Below are 26,491 nucleotides of genomic sequence, written 5' to 3' on the forward strand. Positions count from 1 at the left end.
TCACATCACTGTACACACAAGACAGTTCACAAAAATAAAAAACGGGAGTAAACGTTACCAGTACGAGGTCTAACTTGGTCGTGGGAAGACACAAATTTCTGTTTCGATCAGGATCATCTCTAGCTATGCGCTACCTCCAAGAGAAGATGATTTGTGAAGGTCTTATGCTGGCTCTTATAGGCCGATTTGTTGCCCGAGGCAATTGATGCTCAGCCCCACAACTAATGCAATTTTCCCCAAAGTGTGACATCACCGTCTGCCGAGCCCCCTGTCACATCTGGGCTAGCTGTGACATGCAAATTCCAATGCTTTCCTGTCCCACTTTGAACTTTGCAGACTCAATTAGTCCGATTGTATTTTGAGAACAACAAGTATCCTGTTTACACGTACAGACTTCAAAGCAATTCAAACACTTCCAGCCCAATATTCAGACCAACAGGTAGCCGATCACCTGTATAGGCTTCAAAGTGGTCGGGTAATTGTCTAATTAAGCGTTTCCTTGTTAGAGGCTAGGTAGACATTGTCTAATTAAATGTCCAGGTTCCTTTGCCTATTCAATGTAACTGGTCTATTCAATGCAGACAATGGTAGCTTCCTTGCTGGACACTGAATGGAAATGTCATTTACATTGACATACAGAAACTCACATTAGCAGCTTCCATCAGCTAGGTGACCAATTATACCCTGAAGCCAGCCGCCATACACATCTGACATAATACACAGCAGACAGAAAATGTGAAAATATGGCTTCTGTATTATCCCAACATCATAACTAGCTGCTATATCATGACAGTATACTGTAACAGAGTAGCAGGTATCAGGGCGCTGTTTCCTTTAACACCTGTACAACAGGTGTTTGCAGCAGGGCTGTGGAATCAGAGTCGAGGAGCAATTTTGGGTACCTGGAGTCGGAGGTTTCATAAACGGAGGAGTCGGATGATTTTTGTACTGACTCCACAGCCCTGGTTTGCAGAGAACCTGTGGGGGTTCATCCGATTCATGGTTATGCAAGTGCTGTCTGTCTATTAGCCCTTGAAATGTCCCTACACAGGCAAACTATGTGACGCAGGCATATAGCTGCAGCTATACGCAAAGCTGGAGTGCATGCTGACCATATATGAGGTTCCTATTAAGTTAGCTATCGTAAGAAGAAGGTAATCCCACACAAATAGACAGTGGTCAACGATAGTGTGCAAAATGTGAGCAGCAACAAAGCACTTGGGATTAACAAAAAAAAAAAAAAAAAAACTTTAATCAGATAGGGCTATTCAGGACAACTGAAGCAAGAGGGCTATGGAAGTTGCCATGCCCCTTTCCTTTTACGCAATGCCAGTTGCCTGGCTAGCCTACTGATCTGCTGCCTCGAATACTTTTAGCCACAGACTCTGAACAAACATATGGAGATCAGGTGTTCCTGACAACTGGTATTGTTTAAAAGGAAATAAATATGGCAGCCTCCACACACCTCTCACTTCAGGTGTGCTTTAAAGAAGAAAGGCTTTAACACCACAATTTGGTGAAAAATCATATGCTATTCTACCTAATAAAACCCCGGTGTCCTCCTCCTGTGTCCCTGCTTTTGCTGAACTGTGCAGGCGTGGCACGCAGGCAGCCGTTGGGACAGGAGGAGGACAGGGTGGGCATGCGCGCTGACAGGGGCAGGAGTGGAAGGGGGTTTGTGAGGGAGAACTAACGCCAGTTATGTTAATGGGCCTTAAGTCTAGTGCATATAAAAAGCAACATGGGACTCAAGAAAGCCACCAAGCACTTAGACACTTGTCAGAATGCAGCCGCCCAAACTGGGGTTCTCTGGCAGACCACGTTTGGATGGCACTGTAAGAGACCACAACAGGGAGTTGTCCAGTCTTGTTTATAGTGCCTGTCCCAAGCCAAAGCAAAGTATCTGTAAAGTCTTAACTACAAATACTTTTTCTTACACTGATGGACACTCATGGATATAATTGATAGGAAAGCTGCTGGTGGCTCAGGCTGGGTTCACAGTGGTCAGTTGCATAACGCATGTGTTATAATGACTGTGAACTGCAATGGAGACTGGACATAGCCTTTAACCCTCCTGGCGGTATGAAAAATTCCGCCAGGAGGCAGCGCGGCAGTTTTTTTTTTTTTGTTTTTTTTTAAATCATGTAGCGATCCCAGGGCTCGCTACATGATAGCCGCTGCTCAGCGGCATCCCCCCGCCCTCTTCGATCGCCTTCGGTGATCTCCGATCAGGAAATCCCGTTCAAAGAACGTGATTTCCTGGAGGGCTTCCCCCGTCGCCATGGCGACGGGGCGGGATGACGTCACCGACGTCGTGACGTCATTGGGAGTCCCGATCCACCCCTCGGCGCTGCCTGGCACTGATTGGCCAGGCAGCACACGGGGTCCGGGGGGGGCCCCGCGCGCCGCAACGGATAGCGGCGATCGGGCGCAGGCCGGCGGCGATCAGTGTGCTGGCGCAACTAGCAAAGTGCTAGCTGCGTCCAGCAAAAAAAAATTAAGAAAATCGGCCCAGCAGGGCCGGAGATAACCTCCTGCGTGGCTTACCCCGAACTACGTTCGGGGTTACCGCCAGGAAGGTTAATACAAAGCCTGCATGCAGCCAGTTAGAATAACGCGATCAGTTACAATGCAGCACTGTGAACAGCCCCACAGAATTGTATGGGTAGTGAGGTGTAATGCAGAATTATTCTGCAACATAATGGACTGAGGCTGCACTAAGCAATTATAAGGAGTGCAATAAAAATTGTAAAAAAGAAATTAGGCTGGCAAAGATCGAAGCTGAAAATCAAATCGCTAGGGATATCAAATCTAACCCAAAAAAGTTTTACAAGTACATCAACTCTAAAAAAAGAAAGGTTGACTGTATAGGAATCCTAAAGGATGAGGGTGGGAACTTAATGGTGGACGACCAAGGTAAGGCAGAGTTATTAAATGCTTTCTTTGCTTCTGTCTTCACAAAGGAAACAGCACTGTTGCAAATTACAGAGGCAGAAGAGTCTCAATCTTCTAACTGTAATATTAAATACTTAACGCAGGAAGAAGTAAAGGCAAGACTAAATAAATTAAAAATAGACAAGGCACCTGGCCTGGATGGCATGCATCCTCGGGTCCTAAGAGAATTAAGTTCAGTTATAGCTAAGCCCCTTTATCTTATCTTTTGTGACTCTCTTGCAACTAGCAGAGTCCCAGTGGATTGGCGTACAGCCCACGTTTTCCCATTATTTAAGAAGGGCAAAAAATCTGATCCAGGAAATTATAGACCTGTAAGCTTAACATCAGTTGTATGCAAACTATTTGAGGGGTTACTAAGAGATACTATACATGACTTCATAGTAGAAAATAATCTTATTTCTCAGCATCAACATGGGTTTACTAAAGACAGGTCCTGTTTGACTAACATGCTCAGCTTTTATGAGGTAGTGAATGCTAATATGGATATTGGGAATGCTGTAGATGTGATATACTTGGACTTTGCAAAGGCCTTCGACACTGTTCCCCACAGAAGTCTGGTGCAAAAGTTGAGGATGCAAGGACTGGGGAAGAGTTTGTGTGCATGGATAGGGAACTGGCTAATGGACAGAAAACAAAGAGTTGTGGTCAATGGATCGTACTCAAAATGGGAGACTGTTAGCAGTGGGGTCCCACAGGGGTCTGTACTGGGTCCAGTGCTCTTCAATTTATTTATTAATGACCTAGTAGATGCAGTAGTGAGCAATGTTGCTATTTTTGCAGATGATACAAAATTGTGCAGAATCATCAACTCTCAGGAAGATAGTGTCATATTGCAACAGGATCTGGATAGGATGGCTATATGGGCACATACATGGCAGATGAAATTCAATGTTGACAAATGTAAAGTCATGCATTTTGGTCGTACCAATGGTCTAGCACCATATAAAATAAATGGGATACAGTTGGGAACATCAAACTTGGAGAAGGACTTAGGAGTACTCATCGACAACAAGTTAAATAATCGTACTCAATGCCAAGCCGCTGCAGCTAAAGCGAACAAAATTTTGGGATGCATTAAAAGGGAAATAAAAACTCGAGATGCTAGCATAATATTGCCCCTGTTTAACTCTCTAGTAAGGCCACATTTGGAATATGGAATTCAGTTCTGGGCACCACATTACAAAAAAGATATTGCAGTTTTAGAGCAGGTGCAGAGACGAGCTACAAAATTGATACGTGGGATGGAAGGTCTCGCTTACCAAGAAAGGTTAGATAAACTGGGTTTATTTAGTCTAGAGAAAAGACGCCTTAGAGGAGATCTAATTAACATGTATAAATACATTAGAGGGCAATATAATAGCTTGGCGGATGAGCTTTTTGTCCCTAGGCCTTCTCAAAGGACTAGAGGACATGAGCTGCGCATGGAGGAAAAACGTTTTAGCCATTTATTTAGGAAAGGGTTCTTTACAGTAAGAGTGGTTAAGATGTGGAATGCATTGCCACAGGAAGTCGTTATGGCAAACTCTATACCTGCATTTAAAGGGGGCTTAGATGCTTTCCTTGCGTTGAAAGACATCCATGGCTACAATTACTAGGTTATGCCTAATGATGTTGATCCAGGGATTTTATCTGATTGCCATCTGGAGTCAGGAAGGAATTTTTCCCATTTGGGGCTAATTGGACCATGCCTGGTGGGGTTTTTTTCGCCTTCCTCTGGATCAACAGGAGTATGTGGGGGACGGGCTGGAGTTGTACTTTGTACTGGTTGAACTCGATGGACGTATGTCTTTTTTCAGCCAAAATAACTATGTAACTATGTAACTGTGAACAGGGCCTCATTCTTCTAGGGGCCAGGCACAGACTGATAATACAAGCAAGGGTAGGCATGCATGCTCATCCTATGTCTGGTCACCTGACCAAGTACTTTACATGTGATGTCAGGTAATCATAGGTCTACATGCACAGGAAAAAAAACACGGAAGCCTGTAATTAAGCATTAATCACACAGAGGCTTCACATATCTTATGTATCATCTGTTCCTGGTGCCGCAGGAATTTCAGTTCACGTGATGCATGTTATGCAATAAAAATCCTACTGGCTGAGTAAGACTTCTCCATAACAGCCTGTAATACACACAGCTCACTGTGAAAGCTCCTGAGAAGTATAATTTCATTATTCACCCTATGAAGTCTTCAGAACCCGACTACCTTGAAGTGTTCAGAATGGAAGCAACATTATTTTTTGTTAAATTTACCCTACAAGAAAAAAAAAGAAAACTGAGGAATTCTGCACTTTCCAACATATTAAAGGGAACCTGAAGTGAGACATACAGTGGCTTGCAAAAGTATTCGGCCCTCTTGAAGTTTTCCACATTTTGTCACATTACTGCCACAAACATGAATCAATTTTATTGTAATTTCACGTGAAAGACCAATACAAAGTGATGTACACGTGAGAAGTGGAACAGAAATCATACAGGATTCCAAACATTTTTTACAAATCAATAACTGCAAAGTGGGGCGTGCGTAATTATTTAGCCCCCTTTGGTCTTAGTGCAGTCCGTTGCCCATAGACATTGCCTGATGAGTGCTAATGACTAAATAGAGTGAACCTGTGTGTAATCTAATGTCAGTACAAATACAGCTGCTCTGTGACGGCCTCAGAGGTTGTCTAAGAGAATATTGGGAACAACAACACCATGAAGTCCAAAGAACACACCAGCCAAGTCAGGGATAAAGTTATTGAGACATTTCAAGCAGGCTTAGGCTACAAAAAGATTTCCAAAGCCTTGAACATCCCACGGAGCACTCTTCAAGCGATCATTCAGAAATGGGAGTATGGCACAACTGTAAACCTACCAATACAAGGCCGTCCACCTAAACTCACAGGCCGAACAAGGAGAGCGCTGATCAGAAATGCAGTCAAGAGGCCCATGGTGACTATGGATGAACTGCAGAGATCTACAGCTCAGGTAGGGGAATCTGTCCAAACGACAACTATTAGTCGTGCACTGCACAACGTTGGCTCTTATGGAAGAGTGACAAGAAGAAAGCCATTGTTAACAGAAAAGCATAAGAAGTCCCGTTTGCAGTTTGCCACAAGCCATGTGGAGGACACAGCAACCATGTGGAAGAAGGTGCTCTGGTTAGATGAGACCAAAATGGAACTTTTTGGCCAAAATGCAAAACGCTATGTGTGGCAGAAAACTAACACTGCACATCACTCTGAACACACCATCCCCACTGTCAAATATGGTGGTGGCAGCATCATACTCTGGGGTTGCTTCTCTTCAGCAGGGACAGGGAAGCTGGTCAGAGTTGATGGGAAGATGGATGGAGCCAAATACAGGGCAATCTTGGAAGAAAACCTCTTGGAGTCTGCAAAAGACTTGAGACTGGGGCGGAGGTTCAGCTTCTAGCAGGACAACGACCGTAAACATAAAGCCAGGGCAACAATGGAATGGTTTAAAGCAAAACATATCCATGTGTTAGAATGGCCCAGTCAAAGTCCAGATCTAAATCGAGAATATGTGGCAAGATCTGAAAACTGCTGTTCACAAACGCTGTCCATCTAATCTGACTGAGCTGGAGCTGTTTTGCAAAGAAGAATGGGCAAGGATTTCAGTCTCTAGATGTGCAAAGCTGGTAGAGACATACCCTAAAAGACTGGCAGCTATAATTGCAGCAAAAAGGTGGTTCTACAAAGTATTGACTCAGAGGGCCGAAAAATTATGCACACACCACTTCGCAGTTATTGATTTGTAAAAAAATGTTTGGAATCATGTATGATTTTCGTTCCACTTCTCACGTGTACACCACTTTGTATTGGTCTTTCACGTGGAATTCCAATAAAATTGATTCAGGTTTGTGGCAGTAATGTGAAAACTTCAAGGGGGCCGAATACTTTTGCAAGCCACTGTATGTGGAGGCTGCTATATTTATTTCCTTTTAAACAATACCAGTTGTCTGACAGCCCTTCTGGTCTATTTGGCAGCAAGCATATAAACAAGCATGCAGCTAATCTTGTCTGATCTCACAATAATGTCAGAAACACCTGATCTGCTGCATGCTTGTTCAGGGTCTATGACTAAAAGTATTAGAGGCAGAAAATCAGCAGCACAGCCAGGAAACTGGTATGACTTAAAAGGAAACAAAATGGCAGCCTCCATCACTTCAGGTTCCCTTTAAACTTCACAACATAAAAAGCGATGACAGTGAGCCGTATGCTAAAATGTACAGCTTGTTAAGTGTATAGTACAAGCTGGGTAATGTCCCCAAGCAGGGAAATCATACACATACCGGTGTGGTTTAATAGCAGCCATGTAAATAGTGATTCACTAAAGCTGCAGTGACCAGTGATGGCTATTGATGGGAGTAAAATCTCAATTACATTATTTACAAAAATAAAAACCAAACATGCGTGCCTGTCCACATGGAGGAAGTGTCAACCATTCATTGGCTATCTCTAGACTTTAAATAAAAAAACATCACTTCATTTCAAAAATATTACTATACGACAATATAAAAAGAGTCTCAATCACCACACTCCTCTGCACCAGACTCTTTCCAATTCTACACCAGTTCCCAACCTGACTGTGAAATTATGTCATATAACCATAGGGGTGGGAGGAAGAGATTGCTATGGAAGCAGAAGGAGACTGGTGTGATGATCAATCAGGGATTCAGGATTGGAAAGGGATAAATATTAAAATGACTGTACGGCAATGCTCTGTCTGCTGCAGTGAAGTCATCATCACTAATTAGCCTTTTAGAGGGCCAGAAGGGAAATAAAGCAAGAATGCATACATTAAAAAAAACACTTTTCTGAGGCAATAATGAACTTTCAGCCCAACAAGTGTGTGTTTTAAAACAGTAAAATATAATACCGTCATCTGTAAAAAAAAAAAAAAAAAAAAGGCTCAGAGGATAACCCCTTTTCACATGGCCGGGGGCTACCTTATTCGGGGGGGCTACCTTATTCGGGGCGCTAACCAGAGAGCACAATAAGACTGCAGAACCACTTCCTCAATGTGACAAGGTGTCTTTGCGAGGCAAGAGAGGTTTTTTGCCCTCGTCCCACTCCCAAGGTTCCCACCTGATGCTGAAAGCCATGTAGGATTGCATAGTCCAGTGGGGCGAGCCCACAAGCATCTGGAAGCATTTGAAAGTGTGCTCACCAGGCCTTGAAATGCATTGTTGCAATATATTTCTAATAAATAATGCAAGCAACCTGCCAGAGATACTTCTGGTGACCGTAGAGCTAAGTCCCCACGGCCAGATGGATCGGGGATCCCTGCCAAACCATCGTTTTCCGATTCATATGGCTTTAATTTGTCAGCGTCATTGACACCGTCGTGAACTAACAATCGTGTAAACGATCATTTACACGATCGCGACAACCCACGAAAGTCAATGAGGATCGTAACGACCCTCCGTCGTTCAAAAACGAATGATCGCAGCAGGTGGCGTGCATCAGGAAACATCAGTTAACTAATTTTTCTTAAATGATGTTGTGCAACATCACAAAAAAAAAAAAAAATTGTTTGTCATTTGAAAAAAAAAATCATATTAAGCCTTAAGGCTTAGTAAATTACCCCCATTTAGTGTTACCTATTGCTATATTCTGTGTGTGTATAGGCAGTTGGGTCGTACTGTGCTGAGTATAAAGCAATTTTGGAGAAACATGATGGAATGTTAAGTACTACAGTTTAACACTGACAAGCCCAATAAAAAGTATAATAAACAGCCAAAGGTCACACCCCAATGCAGATGTTCCTATGAGCACCATAGGAAATTGAATCATGATGTTATACAATCCAAACAGCATGCCTAACGCCCCAAGCCTCAAATATTTGTTCAAAATATACATATATATTGATATAACAGTATTGTGAAGCTGAAATTTCTGGCCATCATGAGGGAAAAAGTTTCAAGCTTTGATGTACGCAGAACTCACAAAATTCACCAAAACTTCCCATATTTACCTAGTGATGTAACTCAGATATTATAAATACCCGATTCTGAGTCAGGCCAATAAATAAGACCAGTATGAACTATCCCCCTAAATAAAGGAGAAACACAAATAGATTGATATGCATTGAATACTGTGGATGTGAAAAATTGCTATAATACAGGAAAAATTCCAAATTCCTAAAAATTAAAAAAAAAAAAAAAAAAAAAAAAAAAGGTGTTGACACTTGATACACCGACTATCATAAAATGTATTATAAAGTTCCTTTCATTGAAAATAATGGAAAGCGAGAACGCAATGGTTTGCCCACTAGAGTCTTGTGGCATACGCAGAAACAAAATAGACAACTGTATTGAAGGATTAGGTAAAATAAAGCTACCGGTCTGATTACATTCTCTAGCAATCAGGGGAAGTATCAGAGTACATTGATTTAGTAAGCCACGGGATTGTCATTTGTAATCCTTTAGCTTAGTATGCCTGCTGCGGACAGGATCACACTTTGCCCATGCAGCAGTGCAGCCAGGATGTGCAGAAACCACACAAGGCTGTGGCTATCTGTACATAAGGGGCTGCGACACATCGAAATGCATAGGAGTTCCAATATGCACATGTACATTTACATATAGGCGCATGTTCATTGCTGGACATCATACAGCCTGGCTGCAGAGCTAAATGAAGTAGTTATGGAATAAATGTGCTGCTGCCCTGCAGTACAATGTCTTGGAAATAGGAAAATAGGTTAAAGCGGATCAGAGATGAAAAACTAACTATAACAAGTAACTTGTCTATATATTTTATCTAAAGTTTAGATAGTTTACTCCGCAAATCTAGCTGCAAACAGCTTCAATAGAATGAGATTATTTCTTTCTGTGATACAATGCCATATTGTTGGTAAACATTACACACAGGCAAGCTTATCTGCATCTTCAGCACTCAGCCTGTGAAATAAACCTAATCCCCCCTCCTCATCATCATCATCCTCATCCTCATCATCCTCCTCCTTCTCTCTGCCTCTTGAAATCTCTGGCTAGTAATACCTCCCCCTCCTCCTGCCCAGAGGCACTCTGAAAAGCTGTTAGCGAGGCTTGTTTAGTTTATAGGTAATTAGAGTATTAATACAAAACAAAAAAGTATTTGGCTTGAGAAATGCCCTATAAACAATAGGAAAGGAACACAATTATGCAATGAGTTAGGGCTCGTTTCCACTATCGCGAATCTGCATGCGTCCAACGCATGCAGATTCGCACATGTAATGCAAGTGAATGGACCTGTTTCCACTGTAGCGTTTGCGTGGTGCGTTTTATGAGCGGTGAAAAAACGCACAAAAGAGCCAACGAATTCGCCTGCTAGTGGAATGCATGCGAATCGCCGCTAATGTATTTAATAGGGAAATCGCATGCGTTTTTTACGCGTTATTTTACGCGATTACGCATGCGATTCCGCATAGGAACCAATGTAAATTAACACAGGCAGTGACATGGTTAAAAACGCACATAGCCTAACCTATGCGAAATCGCATGCGTAATCGCGTAAAATAACGCGTAAAAAAACGCACCTGCATGCGATTTCTTCTGCGGTGGAATCCAGGCGATTCCGCACCGCTACAGTGGAAACAATCCCTAAAAGTTCATCTCGGATCCACTTTAAGAACTGAGCAGTTGAGAATGAGCTGTGTGTTGAAGGTCTTAACCCTTACCTCCCCATGCAGGTTTGATGGCTAAAAAGGCAGAGCCATAAAGTGAAAGGTCCTCTGACCAATACCATGGCTTGTACAATTCAAGGGGTACCTTGCAAGGGATGTGTACAGTACCCTGGCAAAGTATGTTCACATGCTGGGGACAAGAGGCTCTTCCCTGCCTTCATGCGTTCCAAAAAGGAGGTGTTCGAATGGGGGAGCATATGGTCTTATCTGCTCACACTTTAGTAAGTGGGCGATCAAAAACCCAGCCCCACCCGCAGAAATAGGTAAAAGACATCATTTGTGATCACAAACTTACTTACCATAAAGGGTTAATAGTTAAAAAATGAGGTATCAAAAGACAGTGCAGCAGTAACCCACGCCTATTTTCAGATATTCTTATCTAAATTCTCCTTCTATGGGCTCAGCCACACAAGTGCTTTTCTGAGCGCTTGTGATTGATTAGCACTTTGAGCGCTAATTGGGTAAAACATTTTTTAACCGCGATTTTAATGAAAGTGAATGGGATTGATTTTTAAAAACGTGCTCAGAAAGCGCTAATCTATCACAAAGCACTCAGAAAAGCGCTTATAGTGTGGCTGAGCCCAAATTCACATGCATTTCCTGCATGCAGATTCGCAATACCAATACAAGTCAGTGGGCCTGTTTCCCCTCGTAAATAAATCTGCACGCTGGGCTGTGCAGAACAAAATCTGCACAGCAGAGCCATCAGAATTTGCACACCACAAGCATAGTGTGCGATTCGCCTGTAATGTAATAGGAATATTGCATGCATTTTCGCCATGCAAATTTACATGCGAATTCAAGTAAGTTGACGTGTAAAATTAATGTAAAAGCACACAGGCACTGACATGGTTAAAACCGCATACTTACAAAATATGTGAAAACGTGTGCATTTTCGCATTACAATTTGCATACAAACGCATACGAATTTGCATGCAAATTCGTTTACGCATTTTTCACAGCGGAATCGCACCGCACTAGTGGAAACGTAGTCCAAGTGTTCATGGGACAGAGCAGGGCGGGCGGTGGTGACAGTTCTGCAACCAAGGCAGAAGAAACCAACCAAGGCAGGAGAAAAGAATACGTGTGGATTATGGCACTGGATTGTAATACACCATTTAAAAAAAAAACACGAATTAAAATATTGTTAACTCTTTACAGTAATAGAGGGGGGGGGGCATTAACCTACTTCTTATCTGGCTCCCCCTGCAAGATCTCTGGAATGGTAAAAGCCATGTGAGTTAGTATCAGTCAAGGGGTGGAGCCCCACACTGTAGCTTTGCCCTCTTGGCTGCACAACCTGCAAGGCTGTTAAATATGCTAACTTGGGGAGGGGATCTAGCGGTATGCTTTCAGAAATGTTTCTAAAACAATATTAAATGCTAACATCGCAAAGATATTTTATAAGTATTATCTATGACAAAAATGCATATTTAAAAAGCAGAATCTTCAGCTATCAGCTGGAAGACGCAGCATGAAGCTCAGTGCCAATGACCAGGAATCACACAATGAATTCCCAAGTCACAAGCATACTTGCGAATAAGCATATTTCTCAACTGTGTGATAATGCTTCACTATTGAATTACCCTATAGCTATGGAAAGTCTCCCCTAGACTGAAGGTGCGTACACACATGCAACTATAGTCGTTTGTAACGATCGTTCCCCGATCTTTACCAACGACGATCGTTACAAAAAACGAACCACCGACTATTAAGGCAAACGACGAACGAGCCAAATCGCTACAAAAAAAAGTTCTGTCTCGGCGGATTTTAACCAACGACGATCGTTTGCAAAAGTAGTACATCGTTGGAAACGGTCGTTCGTACTAGGCTTGACATGCGCATTTCACAATTTCTCCATGAAACTTCTCATTTTTATGCGCAGGCGCAATAGTTGCTTTACATGATGTAACGTTCGTTCTAACGATCAGATCGTTACACACCTTTTAAAGCTAACTTTACTTAGGTCGTTCTTTCATCAATTAAAAGTTCGTTCGTCATCAACGAACGATCGTTGTCGCATGTGTGTACTTAGCATCAGACTGATAACTTATCCTAGCCTCTAAACCAAGCAAACAATGTTGACACTGTTCATGATGATCAGACAGTAAACATGCTTTTAATAGGAGTGCAACTGCATGGAAGTCCTTTATTGTGTTCAGATAAATTACTTAACACATGAATAATGGAGAGATTGATCTAGTCAATCTTTAGCAATAAAAAACAAAGTCCAAGTGAGTCAATCAAGCTAACTGACTACTTCTCTGTAGGCATAGACAACACTTTGCCTAGCGTGCATTTAGAGCCACACTACTGCTCACAGGGTTCAACAAACATTGTGGGCAGCATGCAGGAGGTATCCATTGGAACATATACTGCCCCACTAATTGCCCCCAGGAGCTTATCTGCATAAGCCCTATACATCGGAGCAGTGCTTTTCAGCGCTGCTAGATTTGGGCGCAGCCGGCGCCTCCACAGACTACAATAGGAATCATTCCTATTGCAGCGCTCAGTGAGTAACATCGGCTCTGTCAGCAGACGGAGCCGAGGTTGCTTAAAAACATAATAATTCGGCCTCCAGCAATCGCTGGAAGCCGAATTATTTCATTCCCCCACTATCCATGGCGGCCTGGAGGGGGAATAGTAAATAAATCGGCCCGGACTTGTGCAGAAGTAGGATCAGCTATATACCGCTGTATCCTGCGCCCAAGTCTACCGGCGCCGATTTCAAATGTACTCCTATATATGTCATATAATGCCTGCAGTAAATGAAGGGACACTATGTGCTCCTGGGTCACCATGAGCTATCTGGGTATTCCTTAGTACTGGTCCAAGCCCCTATCCCATAGAGTCATATAAATCCCTGACATGTTGTGATGAGGACCAGAAAGTCCGATACAGGCTGTCAGCATGTTGGGTTGTTGTGGCAATGTAAAATTCATAAGCTATAGGCTTGCTATACACCAGCGGTTCTGGATGCGAGTCTGGCTTCAGGGGTTGCTTATTAGTAGGAGGGTTTTTCGTTCTCTTTTAGCCCCCTATACTCTCCTAGTGGTTCTGGGACACCCTGAGCTATTGGGGTATTCTGTAACCAAGCGTTCAGTGACCAAGCCATCCACATGGTGGTCCATCCACAGAGTCTGGTGCTGGAAAACAACTGAACAAATTGAAATCTGTACAGGAAAGAGACAATAAATAAAAGCAAGACTGTGTTTTACTGCTGTAGAGGAGCACCAATTGTTCTTACAGAACTGCTGATAGATGCGGCTTTGGTTTGGCTTTCATAAACATTATACGTAATCATTTGCCTCCAATTCTGTAAATGTTTTCTTATTGCATAAAACAAAAAAGTCTCTTAAAGCGGACCTGAACTCAAAAACTTCCTCTCTGCTCTAGAAGATAAGCAAAACATAATGGCCTTTAAAAAAATGTGTTTGTTACAGCTGATACAAATCCTGCAATAAATCTGCAGTGTGTCTACTTCCTGCTTTCATGGAAACCGACATATTGTTAACATCTTATGTTTACAAATTAGCTACTCTGCTGAGACAGCCAGCTGTCACAGCTGAGAGATCGAATTACACTTGTTATTAGTCACAGATGAGGGGGAATTAGACAGGCTAAACTCTCTAAATACACAGAGGGGAATTTATATATGTTTTCCATCTGTCCCCTGCAAGAGTTCAGGTCCACTTCAACAGAGGTAACAATCTTATCTTTTGGTAATTTCACTCTCCAAGGCTGCTGCATAGAGTATTGGATACTCTGAGTGCAGTCTACTATCCTTGCTAGCATTGTCTGTCATCCAGTGACATTAGCAGGCATACACATCAGGTATGTTATGAACATTAGTAAATTGTGTATATTACAACCTCTGCTTACACGGTTCAAGATTACCACTAGTCATCTAACTTTGTTACAAACAAATAATTGATCATGGTCAAAGTATGATAAACAAGAACCTAACATCTTAAAGGACAACTGAAGCAAGAAGGATATGGAGGCTGCCATATTTATTTCCTTTAGGCCTCTGTCACAGTGGGACGTTGCGTTTGATGCAACGCTAAAGTCGCACAATGTGCCCCTAATGCAGCACATGTAGGTTATGAAACTGGACGTTATTTTGCATAGCGTTGTGTCTCTTGGTGCGCCGTTTTCGTTGCATACTGATGAAACGAAAACGGCGCATGCGTTACATTTAAAAAAAAAAAAGAAACATTACTGAGCATGTGCAACACACATAATGCAGCATATTTATTGCTAAACGCACAGCATGCAGCACTCTTTAAATATTGCTACACGTTACACACAACGCAACGTGTGCACTGTGAATGTTGCACAGACTTAGTATTGCTGTGCGTTAGTCCACGTTGAAACATTTTCTAACGTGCGACTTTAACGTTGCACTGTCAAAGAGGCTTTAAAGCAATACCAGTTACCTGGCTATCTTGCCGATCCTCTGACTTTAAAACTTTTAAGGACCATTCACACCGGCGATTTTGGCAAAGCGCTCAAACACTAGCGCTTTTGAAAGCGCTAGTGTAATTAAAACTTATGGGCCCGTTCTTACTAGGGCGATTTGCGCTAATCGCCGCAAATCGCAAAAGCGTCGCCTGCACCATTTTCAGTGCTATAGAAGTGCTAAACGCGATCGCGGAAAAAATCGCCACAGTAGGCGCCGGCGTTTTGCGCTTTCAAGTGTGAATGGGCCCTTAGCCATAGACCCTAAACAAGCACGCAGCAGATCAGGTGTTTCTGACATTATTGTCAGATCTGACAAGTTTAGGAAGCCTCCATATCTCTCTTGCTTCAGTTGTCCTTTTTAAAAGTCACTATACAGTAGAATCCCTTTATGGTGAGCTTCAAGGGACTTGGGCAAGTAGTTTACTACACCAGAATGTGTCGTACGTTTTATATGAATACAGGTGCGTTTGCTGGGACCTGGGGAATGAGTTTACTATAGCCAGAGGTTTACTATATCAGAGTTTGCTTTAACAAGATTCTGCTGTAGTTGATACAGCAAATATTGGACAATCACAAGTTATCTGCTACATCTATAACATCCCTTACATGTCACATGCAATGGGATTTATGAGTTTAAGTTTTCAAGAAAGAGCTCTGCTTAGCTTGCCCACAGCAGGACAGGCCAGGGGGCCACCGGGCGTGTGGCGGCAGTCACAGGGGAAGGAGGACAGGAGAGGGGAAGGAGGAGGCGTTCTGGCACAGACCTAGAGCCCGTTTTTAAATGGGCTTTGGTCTACTAGTGCTATATAATAAACCCCGTCCCTGCATCCTCCTGTGTCCGTGCGTTGTGCCCGGCACGCATGTGTGGCACGTGGCCATGGGCGGGCTTTGGGCAGTGGTCGGGATAGGCACAGGGCGATACACGGACGTGGGTTGTGGACGTGTGCGGTAGGCGTCTATTGGCCATTATTTAACAGGCGGGGCTTTTTACTAGTATTGGTATAAAAAAAAAATGTACCAAGTTAAGGAGCACCTCTTTGCTTAACACCCTACTACAGCCACACTTCACAAACCCTGCAATTATACCCCTTCCCTGGTTTCAACTTTGTGGTCATGAAAGGTAAGCTGTGGTGTTAAAGATAACAATTACTCTGCTGCCCAAATTGCAGGTAGGCCTGGTTCACACTGCAAGAGCTTTTTTAGCACTAGTGATTTGAAAGGTTCTTGCTAATGCAATGCTATGGGTGATTTTTATAAAATCGCATTGCTCAAGTGAGAACAAACGCCTAGCATTACATTAGCAAGAGCTTTTCAAATCACAAGCGCTTAGAAAAAGCACCAGACCAAGAAGGGATCGCACCAATCCAGCATCCCATTACATCGCGTGTCCCACAATGTGGCCAAGAGCTGTGGATTCAGTCCAAAAATCATCCGACTCTTACTCCTCAGTTTATGAAACCACCGACTCCAGGTTCCCAAAATGACTGACTCCAACTCCACAGCCCTGGTTCTGGTTAGCTGCTGCATCACCACGGCTTCTGGGTTCATTACAGCCGCTTGTCTAATCGCAATCTTTGGCCAATGCATTTGCTTGGCAGCCAGTCAGTCAATACTCATCACATTATTATGTTTGCACCAAGATATGAATATACGCCTAAGCTGTGCAATATTGTTGTTTCATCTTCCAATTCAGGAATCAGCAGGACATTTTAGGAGGTTGTTCCATTGGCAACAATTAGGAGCTAGCTAACTTTTAAAGTATGCTTAACAGTGACATGGGCCCATATGTAATTAACCTTTTCTCTTGAGTTTTCTCCTAAGTGAGATTTTCAAACTTGTCAATAATATACCTTTAAAACCACTGCCAAGCAAACAAATGCTCAAAATAATTTTGATAGTACTTTTCCACCAACTTTTTGGTACTTTTTCCACGTCAAATTGATACAAAGTTATTTTAAAACAAAGATGAAAAAATTATCTCCTAGGAGAAAACTCAGGAGAAAAAGCAAATTGCATATTGGCCATGATGAGAAAACGGGTACATATAGTACTAAAGGTGCCTACTTACACAACATGTTACACAACATGCAGACAGCCGAGAACAGGCAGTCTGCATGTTAGGTTGATGTGGCTCTGTAAATAAAAGCTACAGGCTTGCTATGCACCAGCGAGACTGGATGTAAGCATGGCTTCAGGGGCATAAAGAGATCATTTGCATTTTCAGTAGCGATGCATTGTAGGAGACCACAGTCGCTCACAAACTGAATTATAGCAAATACCTTCTGTTCTAAGAAGGCAAACTACGCTGAGCATTCAAACTACACTGATAAATGCATACCTGTACATATCAATTCACCAAAATATAGCTTGCCCAACACATGGTCAAGGAGCCACTACCTGGCTCCTCCCACTTAGGCTAGTTACCATATGTCATGGTTTGCTGTGAGAAGCCGAAGTTCAGTGACTCATGAGGCAGATGGGAATAGTTGATGCAAGGTGAAATAAGGACTCGAGATGCGGCGGCTATCTATAGGTGTCCATTATTGGTACCATTTTTTTTTCCTCAGGTGCGAGCTTTCAATGCAATTTTTAAAACCGAATTGTACAGAAAACTGTACAGTGTGTGGCAAAAATGTATGTAAAACCATTCTATGGGCGATTGAAATAGAAAATATCAATCCGAATGTTGGATTTTACGATGCCCTAGTCATCTTGTTTATGGGAACAATTGATAATAACCTTCCGATTACTTATGATTGGAAAAATTGTGTTGAACAAGATTGATTATCTGATGAAAAATTTCACATCTGAAAAAACTGTACCGTTATTGGTCACCTTAAAAATGACGGCCGTGGTAAGGACTAGTGTTCTATCATGTGCTAGCTGAATATAAAGTGTCGGACTATGGGGCTGTAAGGGTCCTGCACATGCGCAGTACAGTCTTTCTAGTACCGCACATACGAAGGACCCTTATGGGGATGCGTGTGATGATGCCACAGGTGATGGACGGCCGGATCTCTGTACTGCGCATGCACGACTTTTGCCAAAGTCACGCATCCACCGGAGCTGCCAGAGGGACCACGGAGGGGACCCAGAGGACTCAAAAGGCCCTCGCAGGCTACAGGGGCTGGAGGAAGCCCCAGGGAAGTTTCATTTTTTAATCACTGCTCAGGGTCCCTTTAATTATGGCAGTTGCTATCATGTGTTATGCCTGGTACATACGATGAGATTTTCTGCTGCAGCCAGACTCCTAGCCAATGCCCCCCGCAGCTCACACATCACCCCAGTACTGCAAACTCTTCACTGGTTGCCAGTAAAATGGAGAATCAATTTTAAGATCTGCCTGCTGACATTCAAGGCTCTCACAGCGCTTTGAGTCCCCAGGGAGAAAAGCACTATATAAATATTATTGTTATTAGTGTAATGCTGGGAATACACGATGAGATTTTTCAGCAGATTTACTCTCTGAACGATTTTCCAATCGTCTCTCCTATCGAATTTCTGATCATTTTTCTAATCAATTTCCATTCACTTCTATGAGAAATCGATCAGAAGAACAATCGAAAATAAGATTGGACCTTTCAGAAATTATCCATCGAACCATCTATCTGCAAAAAAAAAAAAAAAATCTCATGGCGTATTCCCAGCATAATGGTTAAAGAGACACTTAAGTCAAACAAAAAAAAAATGAGTTTTACTCACCTAGGACTTCCAATAGCCCCTGCAGCTGTCCAGTGCCCTCGCCGTCTCCCTCCGATCCTCCTGGCCCCGCCAACAGCCACTTCCTGTTTCGGTGACAGGAGCAGACAGGCTGGGGACGCGAGTGATTCTTCGCGTTCCCAGACACATTAGCATCCTCTATGCTGCTATATGGTATATGATGTATGCTATAGCAACATAGATGGCGCTATTGTGGCCAGGAATGCGAAGAATCACTCGCGTCCCCAGCCTGTCAGCTCCTGTCACCAAAACAGGAAGTGGCTGCCAGGCGGGGCCAGGAGGATCGGAGGGAGATGGCGAGGGCACCGGACAGCTGCAGGGGGCTATTGGAAGCCCTAGGTGAGTAAAACTCATTTTATTTTGTTTGACTTAAGTGTCCCTTTAAGGACTCTGCCTCTGACACGACACAGGAGACCAGGGTTCGAATCTCATCTCTTCCTGTTCAGTAAGCCAGCACCTAATCAGTAGGGCAAGTCTCCCTAAGGCCCAGTGCACACCAAAACCGCTAGCAGATCCGCAATACGCTAGCGGTTTTGGGAGCTGATTTCAGAGCGATTCTAGGTATGTTTAGAGAGGTTTTCTAAACATACCTAGCGGTTTTGGGTGCGTTTTTGTGTAGCAGATTACACATATTGTTACAGTAAAAGCTGTTACTGAACAGCTTCTGTAACAAAAATGCCTGGCAAACCGCTCTGAAGTAGCATTTTTCAGAGCGGTTTGCGTTTTTCCTATACTTTACATTGAGGACGAAACGCTTCCGAAATCCGCAAATGCGCAGCAGGAGGCGTGTTTGCGGCTTGGCAAAAAACTCAAACCGCCGGTGTGCACCATCCCATTGCAATACATTAGCCAAGCGTTTTTCCAGGCGGATTCGGCCGGCGGATCGCTCCAAAAACCGCTCTGTGTGCACTAGGCCTTACATTGCTACTGCCTGCTGAGTGCACTCCAGTGGCTGCCTCGCAATCGCTTTGAGTTTGACAGGAGAAATGTAGTACTTCCTGGGTCGTGGCTTAGTTTCCGATTGGAGAAAGCTGAAAGAAGTGGGAAGCAATGCAATAGAGGGGGGGGGGGCGGCGGAGGAGACAGCCACTGACAAGCGCAAGGTAAACAGCAGGCTAGAGACAAGCAGATTGTCGCTAGCCTGCCGCTATTTTCAGGGGGGACTAGCAGCGCGCAGTAACAACACAGAGGCATGTCATTGTACGGAGCACATGCTTCTGTGTCCTATTAGCTTTTGTAAAAAAACACCTAGGGTTCTATTTAAGGGCCCTTTCACACCACGCATGGTTATGCCCATTTTGGCACAACATGTATCATGGGCGATTTTCAAGGTAAAATGAAAGTCCATAGACTTTCATTCTACCTTTCACATCTAGAAATGAGTTAGTGTTCGTTGCGATGTAACGTCACCAAGAACATTTAATCGCACAATGCAATTGATTTCCCATTGAGTTAATTAGTACTTGCACCATTGATCTGCATGTGTGAAATCAGGTTTGTGCATGCATTTGCTAGTGGGAAAGGGCCCTTCTTCTGTTAATTACCTATAGTCACTTAGCCTCCTGTATCATGGCACTGGTCATGCAGCTTCCTGTCACATGGTCATAGTGCTCTCATGCTCCAATAGTATTGTAGTAGTCACTGACTCACATATAACATGTCAGTTTAATCATCTGTTTACTGACATATAGCAGCATTTTGGTTATATATTCACAGATACAAAGTCTATATGTTAGGTAGGTTCATCATAAACTGTATACACCTCAATATTTCCCATACAAATAGTAAACATTATCCCCTGAAAAAAAAATGGTAACTAGTGGCATAACTACAAATAACAGGAGCATAACTACAAATAGATGTAGTCGGCGACCCCCCAACTGCAAACTTTTGATGCCACCCCAGTTCACACACCCTCACTTCTCATGTCTCTGCCAGTTCAGAGGTCATAGATGCCGAGGGTTAAATAAGTGCGGCCCTCACAACCCCTCTCCTCCCCATATAACAGTGCAACCACTACGACTTCCCCACCCATAAGCAGAAGTGTGGTCACAACACCTGCTTTGCGAGGGGTGCCCCTTATTGGAGGCAGCGAGGTGGTGGGTAAGGAGCTGGGGACCATCATAATCCTGGGGTCCCCTGCAGCTGCAATAGTTATACCTCTGTGGATGACCCTGTTCTAAAGCAATGACATTTGAGTAAATAAGACAACACTCCAGTTTTACAAATCGACACAGAATGTTCAGTTACTTAACCACTTAATGGAAGCCCTCTGTAATTACACTCATTAGTCAATTGTATTAGATTCATTCTGAACAGAGGGGTCATTTATTAAAAAAAATGTTAGGTCTGTACAGTGACACAACATAGTACCTTTACAGCAGCTCATAGCCTGATCATGCATACATGATTGTCGCTACAAAAGTACAGCACATGCATTATATGAGCCTGTAGCCCTGTATACAATAACATTAGACAAGAACAATCCCTGCTTATAATATACAACATGTGGACTTCAGAGGGAGATAGTCGACCACTGATTAACATTAATCAGGCAGGCAGATTTCTGGGACAGAATGCTGAGATGGTCAGACTTACATAACAAAGCTTCAGCAATCACAATGAAGAAAGTAAAAGTGGAAACAAAACTGTTTATAACTGTTGGCAGAAAAATAAGAGCTGCGTATACGTGACTACACAACGCCATACAGCATAGTATTAAGCATGGAGCTCCACTCTGTACCAGCTCTGATTTACACTAGCCAGATGCTTCATTGTATACAGATGCACTTGGATTCCATGGGGGTGGCTACTAGCAAATTCCATGTATGCTCCTTCCCCACTCCTTTGTAGGAGAGGGGGAATGTGAGAACCATGCATTGCCTTACCTGGCTAGCTTTGTGGAACTGCTTCTTTAGTCCTGCCACTGACATCCTGTCATCTGTGGGTCCAGTCTACAGCTGTAACGAGGAGGGGGGAAATTACTAATCACAGAGAAGCTGGTTGTTAGGGTGTCTGTGTACAGTGAGATCAGCCAGAAGACACAAGCGGACGGCCAGACATAGTCAGCCTACTTCCACCTCCTCCTCCTCCCCATTACATTCTCTCCTCCTCTTCCCCGCACAAAACTCCCTCCTCTCACTGAAAAAAGCTCTCCTCCTCCTTACACGGAGCTCACTCAGCTCACTAGCTCAGTCCATCCTACCGCCTCACAAGGCTCACATACAATCACTGTGATCTTCAGAAAAGATGAAAGCAAACCTGTGTAACAAGAAGTTGCATGCATACACAATTATTATTAATTTATATAGCTATATTATGGATGATTTTAAAGACTGGACTGCTATCTTTTTTTCTTATGTGTGGTCTGTACAATTTTTAAAATGAGCCTGAAGGGATTAATATTATTTAAAATAAACACATGACATAGCTGCAAATGAATATTACATACTAACCTCACAGTCAGTTCCTCTCAGAAGCTCATCATTTTCTTCTTACAGTGATCCCTTCCAGTTCTGACAAGATTTTGTCAGAACTGAAATATACCAGTTGCTGTCAGTTATATATCAGCAGCTGTCAGTTACAACTGAATGTGCAAGGTAATGTCCATGTTTCCCTATGGCTCAAGTGGGTGATATTACCCTTGAACAGTGTGATGATGACCAGGAAGCTGTTATGGGATAATGACCATTTTTAAAATGGAGGATGGAGAATTCCACTGATCACAGTGGACAAATGGGACACAGGAGAGGAGAGAGATTGAGGAGTAGACTACACAGGAGGTAAGTATGACCTGTGTATGGTTATTTTGACTTTTTATTTTCAGTTCAGGCTCTCTTTTCATTTTTTTCTCAGGGAACATGAGCCCTCGGCAGCAGTTTCCTCTCTCACAGGATTCTGCTACCCACTAGTTCTGTCATCAATATCACATGATAACACAGGTGGCAACCTGCACAATGTTTATACTGGCTTGCTTCGCCTCACAGGATATGGACATGGGTTCATTTGTCCATATCCTGTGAGGTTGTCCTATTCACTTGTTATTGTGCTCATTAGTTTTGTTTTCTTTTTAATTTACGCTGTGCGTTGTTGTTAGTTATGATGCACACAGCATTATGCAAGATGCACATGGTAACATGAAAGTCCATAGACTTTCATGTTACCATTCACAGTACAAGCGTGCGTTCCCACACATTGTATTGTAATGCGGAGGGGAACATCTTAGCGAATGACGCAAGTGGTTTCCCATCCCAAGTTTGATCGTGACGTCCATGTTGTAACACATGAAGTGCATTCCATGCGTCGAAAACGCATGCGTACAAAATCACATTTGTGCATGTGCTGTGCAGTGTGAATGAGCCCATTGTGTTTATACAGTACTGACATTGTTTCTTCCACAGTTCTTTTCATTTGAAAAACAGTGGAGTGGAGTGGCACTCACAAAAAATCCAAAAGACCCTCGTACTCCATGATCCAGAAAAAAGATGGAGGCTGGCGCCACCAATAAGTATTTATGCTTTTTGTATTGCATTAGCAAGATGTCAAAAAGCTTTGCTGGGCTAATGGCAACGGACTGCTGTTTCTGGCTCACGCCCGTTCTCAGGCCCTATAGTCCTTTATGCTAGTCATATTTGTCCTTGGTAGTCATTACTGTCCTTACTTATTTCTTTTCAGCATCATTTATCATTTTCTTTCTTGCCTACAGGTGATAACAATGATAATAATTCTATTTATAATCCTAAAAATGTAGTTATTCAGGGTTATAATTGTATTAGTATTATGCTAAGGTACACACCATGCAATTTTCCATTATATCAATATGTTGAGACGATAATTTCTGACATGTCCGATCTGCTCCTGATCGATAACGGGATCAATTTTGTGTAAAAGTGATCTGAATATCGAGCCCGTTATCAATTGGGAGGAGATCAGACATGTTGGAAATGGAAATTATTGGTTTGACCGGTCGATCTGATAGGAAATTGCATAGTGTGTACCCAGCATTAACAATAGCATTATTAATGAAAATGATCACATTTATAATGCTAATAGTATTCCTTATAATTGTGGTAGTACAGCTATTATTAAACTCTATTTATAAAGTGCTAACATATTGCATAGCGCTGTACAGTAGATAGGAGAGACATTACAGCATAAGGCCTCCTGCACACTACATACGATTCTGATTTTTAATCGATTTTCACTTGCAATTCCGATTTCCAAATTTTTAATTGGTACTGCATGCTGCGTTTTTTCTGCATTTTTCTTTTGATAGTATCCAGGGAAAATTGGAATTGTAAATCGGAATCACAAATCGGATTTGCAGTGTGCAGGGAGCCTTAGGGAGCGATTCCACTTGAGCGGCGCGCGTCTGCGAGACACGCGCCGGCTCTTCCGGGTCTGCGGGGAAAGCAGACGAAACCCATCAGCCGTGCCATGCACGGCTATTGGATCCGCAGCCTCCCGCGCCGATTCGGATGGAAAAGCCGTCCGAATCGCTAGCGATAGCGATTCGGCCGGTGTTACCATTGCACCCTATGGCAGAGTTTCCCCGCACTATTCGCCTGTGGGGAAACTCTGCGGATTCGCGGCAGTTTCCGCTCAAGTGGAAACGCGCCCTTAAAGAAAACCTGAACTGAAAATTAAAAGTCGAAATAAGCATACACAAGTCATACTTCCCTTCCATGTAGTCTACTCCTCAGTGTCTTTCTCCTGTCCCGCGTCCTGTTTGTTCACTGTGATCAAGGGAATTTTCCATCCTCCATTTTGAAAATGGCCATTACCCATAACAGCTTTCTGGTCAGCACACAGTTAAACTGTAACAACGCCCACTTGAGCCATAGGGAAACATTGACATTACCTGGTACATCAGTTTTCCTCTCAGCTATAACTGACAGCAACTGATATTTTACTGACAGCAACTGATATATTTCAGATCTGACAAAATATTGTCAGAACTGGAAGGGATTATTGTCAGAAGAAAATGGTGAGCTTCTGAGAGGAACTGCTGGCGAGGTAACTATGTAATGTTCATTTGAAGTTACCTCATGTGTTTATTTTAAATATTTTTACTCAGTACAGGTTCTCTTTAAGCCTTAAAGAGAACCTGTACTGAGTAAAATTATTTAAAATAATCACATGAGGTAACTTCAAATGAACATTACATAGTTACCTTGCCATCAGTTCCTCTCAGAAGCTCACCATTTTCTTCTTACAGTGATCCCTTCCAGTTCTGACAACATTTTGTCAGAATTGAAATATATCAGTTGCTGTCAGTTATATATCAGTTGCTGTCAGTTACAGCTGAGAGGAGAACTGATGTGTCCATGTTTCCCTATGGCTCAAGTGGGCGATGTTACAGTTTAACAGTGTGCTGACCAGGAAGCTGTTACGGGGTAATAGCCATTTTCAAAATGGAGGACGGAGAATTCTATTGATCACAGTGGCCAAACAGGATGCAGGAGAGGAAAAATAGATTAAGGAGTAGACTACACAGGAGGTAAGTATGACTTGTGTATGTTAATTTTGACATTTAATGTTCAGTTCAGGTTTTCTTTAAGGTGATTTCATGCTGAAATCGATTCAAAATCTGTGTGCAGTGTATGGGCAGCCAATAGATCCCTCTCTGATCAGATTCGATCAGAGAGGGATGTATCTGTTAGTCGATCTGGTGGCAATCGACCAGTGTATGACAGCCTTAACACAGGGACATTACAGGGGTTTAACAATAGTACACAAAATAGTGATTGGTGAGGAAAGGAACAGCGCTACTTAAAAACAGATTGCATCCTTATGACTACCTGCTTGTGAGTGCAAGCCCCACTAGTGGGATAAAATACACACCCAGCATTCAAATAAAATGCACCTGTCTACCATTGGAGGATGTTGGTTTACGTAATAGCTTGCATGCAACTTATTAGGTACTCGTCTCTCCCACTGCGAAGAAGCCATCCCCCATGGGAGGGGCTCTAACACTAACTAATCCTAAATTATGCATATGCATAGCCTGGGTGTGCTACCAAGTAAAAATTTAAAATTGCACAAAGGTGGATCAGCGCATCACCAGGTCGCCTCAAGAATGGCCACCAATCAGAGGTGCGCTGAGCCCCCCCAAAGAAACTACAAACGCACCTTGAAACCAAGCAGAAGCTCTGCATAAACATCAATAAGCAATGCTACTACATGGGAGCAGCTGACCAAAGTTACTTACATTTGTACATGGCGAGGAAAGGAAGAGCGCTACTTAAAAACAGATTGCATCCTTATGACTACCTGCTTGAGAGTGTAAGCCGCACTAGTGGGATAGAATACACACCCAGCATTCAAATAAAATGGGGGGGGGGGGGCTCAGCGCACCTCTAATTGGTGGCCATTCAGGGGCGGCCTGGTGATGCGCTGATCCACATTTGCGCAATTTAAAATTTTTACTTGGTAGCGCACCCAGGCTATGCATACGCATAATTTAGGATTAGTTAGTGTTAGGGCCCCTCCCACGGGGGATGACTTCTTCGCAGTGGGCGGGACGAGCACCTAATAAGTTGCATGCAAGCTATTACGGAAACCAACATCCTCCAATGGTAGACAGGTGCATTTTATTTGAATGCTGGGTGTGTATTTTATCCCACTAGTGGGGCTTGCACTCTCAAGCAGGTAGTCATAAGTATGCAATCTGTTTTTAAG

At 43.0% G+C, this 26,491-nt stretch overlaps 1 protein-coding gene across 1 annotated transcript in view; it reads right to left on the reverse strand.

The window, feature by feature from the left end:
• Window positions 1-21,929, reverse strand: part of SH3GL3 (SH3 domain containing GRB2 like 3, endophilin A3) — a 168,082-nt gene extending 146,153 nt beyond the window's left edge. Inside the window, exon 1 of the mRNA XM_068275335.1 lies at window positions 21,700-21,929. Coding sequence (XP_068131436.1) covers window positions 21,700-21,744 — 45 coding nt within the window. The 5' untranslated portion in view covers window positions 21,745-21,929. The remainder of the gene's footprint in view (window positions 1-21,699) is intronic.
• Between the last annotated feature and the right edge of the window lie 4,562 nt (window positions 21,930-26,491).

This window comes from Hyperolius riggenbachi, chromosome 3 (assembly GCF_040937935.1).
Source record: "Hyperolius riggenbachi isolate aHypRig1 chromosome 3, aHypRig1.pri, whole genome shotgun sequence".
NCBI lineage: Eukaryota > Metazoa > Chordata > Amphibia > Anura > Hyperoliidae > Hyperolius > Hyperolius riggenbachi.